Genomic DNA, 4,233 nt, shown 5'->3' on the forward strand with positions numbered 1-4,233 from the left:
TTTTCACAAGAATGTTGTCTTTTGTAGAATATAAGTGGTGAGAAGTTGTTGTCTCTGGGTACGATGGTGAGAGGGGTGACCAGTTCCCTCCTCAAGAATATGAAGGCAGAAGGGCTGCTGGGAAATCAAACCCTGAACACTATGAGTGAGAAGATGTCCTCCCTACAAAGAACAGCACTACTGGAAGCGGTAAGAATAAGATGAGTTCATTCAGAAAGAGATGGAAAAGCTTCCCCAAATGAGAAGAATAAAAAAGTGACCAAACTATCAGTGAAATCCCTCATCCTTGATTCTGCTCTCTCTCTTGGTTTTATCGAATCCACAGTTCCGTCGTGATGTAAATGCATCTGAACTGGTGAAGAGGTTGCCAGATTCTCTCCTCTCTTCTCTGTCCCTGTCCACGCTGGAGAAGGCAGACCTCAGCTCTGTGGATCAGCTGCAGGGACACGGCTGGACTCGTGCTCAAGTATATACACTTGATAGTAATATAAAAATCCAAATCCATTACCTCTACATTCATGTTTCTCTAATGTCCTTATTTCTCTCTGTAGTCAGTTTTCCTTCTGAAGAAGATTTTGGGTAGTAATATCAGCCTTGGTGAATTACGGTGAGACTCTACAGTATATGATTGCAACATAATACAGCTATGGTTTGTGTACTTTATGTAGACCTAGAAGGATTTTTTTAAATAAGATAGACAAGATCTTTAAAAAAAAAAAAAGAAAACTAAACTAAATGAAACTAAATTAAAACTAATCAAATTTTTTAATGATAAATATTTTATATAAACTTGTGAGCAGAATTGCATCTTAATAAAAATAAATGTCTGCATAAAGGCTGGAATAAAATACATGACTTTTAACATTGGAGTAGATTGCAAAATTGGGGCAGATTTTAAAATTGGAGCATCATACACTTGCCGACTTTGTAAATGGTTACAGAGAAAAACTGGGCATCATCGACTGAGGATCACACACTACTTGACTTTCAGGTCGTTCTGACCACAATAAACTCATGCAGAAATGTGTGTCTCGAATTGCTAGGAAATGCATGACAAACTAAAACAATCAGATAAAATGTTCTAAAATTGGCTTCAAGTATGAAACATTTGAAAAAAAATTAGAGTCTATACCCCTCATAGCCTACACTACGCAATTTTCTGTGAAGTCTGTCAACGCTGACTGCTTAGAATCTGCAGACTGGCTTTGATTTTCAACCGCTAGTGTTGAGTTGTCCAGACTGCAAATCGGGGGAAAAATCTGTGCACAAGTTATGTAGTGAATTGCAGCCTTAAGATGTAATATCCTGATCAAGCTCATGGTGTTTTCAACAGGAAGCTGGGTCAGGCTGTACAGGGTGTCACTTGTGAAATGATTGAAAAAATCAATCGAACTGATGCTTTGGAAATGGCAAAGACACTTAACAATTCCTGCGCATGGCTCTCCAGGGTTCAAGTAAACATCACATATTCATCATGTTTTCACACACCGTCTTTCATCAGCTCTGCCAATTTTCCATGATTAAATATAGAAAAAAACAAACATTTTTTTTCCCCATCCCGATCTCCTTTTCATTCTTAGATTCGCTGTACTGCTCAAAAACTCTTTGCAAGTCTGGAGGAACAGAGACCAGGATATTTCAGTGACATTAAAAACTCTGAGCTCCAGGCCATCCCAGCTGTGCTGCTCATCCATCTACCGTAAGAACAGAACAGTGCTGTATATGCATAGAAGTTAAATGCGTTCAAATTGAATTTAACTTCAGTTTAAATCATATGCTAAGACAGACGAGTTTTAATTTTTTTACTTGTCCCCTCTCACACTATCCATGCTGTCATGACACATTCAGAGTGGAGAAGATTCAAAACCTGTCCGATGCTGTGTGTCCTGCTTTCATGGAGAAGATGAATCAAGTCAACTTGTCCTCTCTGCCAAACAGCTCTCCAGCACGAAGTGCACTTACCAAAAGAGCCATCAGCTGCCTGGTAATATGTGCACACATATACACAGGCTTTTCTTCTCCTGTCCAAAATAACCCAATCACATCTAAAGTTAGCGTGTTGCTGGTTGCAAGCCATTTCAGTTCTGTAATGTGCTGTAATGTGATGCATTTCTGAGTAAAATTGCCAAAGCACTGACAGAGCCCACTGATCTAATGGCGTTGTTGAGAGCTCCAAATGCAAACTTTGCATGCAACAATCAGGCAGCAATTGACAGCACTCTGATCTAGTGGCATACAGGCATTGTCAGATTGACAGTACTCTAGCCCAATAATGTTGGGGGATCCAGTGGGGGCGGCAGTCATATTTCACTCTGTCTCTGTCCACGCTGGAGAAGGCAGACCTCAGCTCTGTGGATCAGCTGCAGGGACACGGCTGGACTCGTGCTCAAGTATATACACTTGATAGTAATATAAAAATCCAAATCCATTACCTCTACATTCATGTTTCTCTAATGTCCTTATTTCTCTCTGTAGTCAGTTTTCCTTCTGAAGAAGATTTTGGGTAGTAATATCAGCCTTGGTGAATTACGGTGAGACTCTACAGTATATGATTGCAACATAATACAGCTATGGTTTGTGTACTTTATGTAGACCTAGAAGGATTTTTTTAAATAAGATAGACAAGATCTTTAAAAAAAAAAAAAGAAAACTAAATGAAAATGAAACTGCTACTAAATTAAAACTAATCTAATTTTTTAATGATAAATATTTTATATAAACTTGTGAGCAGAATTGCATCTTAATAAAAATAAATGTCTGCATAAAGGCTGGAATAAAATACATGACTTTTAACATTGGAGTAGATTGCAAAATTGGGGCAGATTTTAAAATTGGAGCATCATACACTTGCCGACTTTGTAAATGGTTACAGAGAAAAACTGGGCATCATCGACTGAGGATCACACACTACTTGACTTTCAGGTCGTTCTGACCACAATAAACTCATGCAGAAATGTGTGTCTCGAATTGCTAGGAAATGCATGACAAACTAAAACAATCAGATAAAATGTTCTAAAATTGGCTTCAAGTATGAAACATTTGAAAAAAAATTAGAGTCTATACCCCTCATAGCCTACACTACGCAATTTTCTGTGAAGTCTGTCAACGCTGACTGCTTAGAATCTGCAGACTGGCTTTGATTTTCAACCGCTAGTGTTGAGTTGTCCAGACTGCAAATCGGGGGAAAAATCTGTGCACAAGTTATGTAGTGAATTGCAGCCTTAAGATGTAATATCCTGATCAAGCTCATGGTGTTTTCAACAGGAAGCTGGGTCAGGCTGTACAGGGTGTCACTTGTGAAATGATTGAAAAAATCAATCGAACTGATGCTTTGGAAATGGCAAAGACACTTAACAATTCCTGCGCATGGCTCTCCAGGGTTCAAGTAAACATCACATATTCATCATGTTTTCACACACCGTCTTTCATCAGCTCTGCCAATTTTCCATGATTAAATATAGAAAAAAAAAAAAACATTTTTTTTCCCCATCCCGATCTCCTTTTCATTCTTAGATTCGCTGTACTGCTCAAAAACTCTTTGCAAGTCTGGAGGAACAGAGACCAGGATATTTCAGTGACATTAAAAACTCTGAGCTCCAGGCCATCCCAGCTGTGCTGCTCATCCATCTACCGTAAGAACAGAACAGTGCTGTATATGCATAGAAGTTAAATGCGTTCAAATTGAATTTAACTTCAGTTTAAATCATATGCTAAGACAGACGAGTTTTAATTTTTTTACTTGTCCCCTCTCACACTATCCATGCTGTCATGACACATTCAGAGTGGAGAAGATTCAAAACCTGTCCGATGCTGTGTGTCCTGCTTTCATGGAGAAGATGAATCAAGTCAACTTGTCCTCTCTGCCAAACAGCTCTCCAGCACGAAGTGCACTTACCAAAAGAGCCATCAGCTGCCTGGTAATATGTGCACACATATACACAGGCTTTTCTTCTCCTGTCCAAAATAACCCAATCACATCTAAAGTTAGCGTGTTGCTGGTTGCAAGCCATTTCAGTTCTGTAATGTGATGCATTTCTGAGTAAAATTGCCAAAGCACTGACAGAGCCCACTGATCTAATGGCGTTGTTGAGAGCTCCAAATGCAAACTTTGCATGCAACAATCAGGCAGCAATTGACAGCACTCTGATCTAGTGGCATACAGGCATTGTCAGATTGACAGTACTCTAGCCCAATAATGTTGGGGGATCCAGTGGGGGCGGCAGTCATATTTCA

At 39.3% G+C, this 4,233-nt stretch overlaps 1 protein-coding gene across 1 annotated transcript in view; it reads left to right on the forward strand.

Moving 5' to 3' along the window:
* The window catches only part of otoa (otoancorin), a 24,528-nt gene that overhangs the window by 8,773 nt on the left and 11,522 nt on the right, over nucleotides 1-4,233 (forward strand). Inside the window, exons 13-18 of the mRNA XM_016501675.1 lie at nucleotides 28-189; nucleotides 326-466; nucleotides 552-607; nucleotides 1,334-1,454; nucleotides 1,581-1,699; nucleotides 1,849-1,984. Of these exons, the coding sequence (XP_016357161.1) occupies nucleotides 28-189; nucleotides 326-466; nucleotides 552-607; nucleotides 1,334-1,454; nucleotides 1,581-1,699; nucleotides 1,849-1,984 (735 nt within the window). The remainder of the gene's footprint in view (nucleotides 1-27; nucleotides 190-325; nucleotides 467-551; nucleotides 608-1,333; nucleotides 1,455-1,580; nucleotides 1,700-1,848; nucleotides 1,985-4,233) is intronic.

The sequence above is a fragment of the Sinocyclocheilus anshuiensis genome, unplaced genomic scaffold (genome assembly GCF_001515605.1).
Source record: "Sinocyclocheilus anshuiensis isolate Anshui unplaced genomic scaffold, SAMN03320099.WGS_v1.1 scaffold955, whole genome shotgun sequence".
Classification (NCBI taxonomy): Eukaryota; Metazoa; Chordata; class Actinopteri; order Cypriniformes; family Cyprinidae; genus Sinocyclocheilus; species Sinocyclocheilus anshuiensis.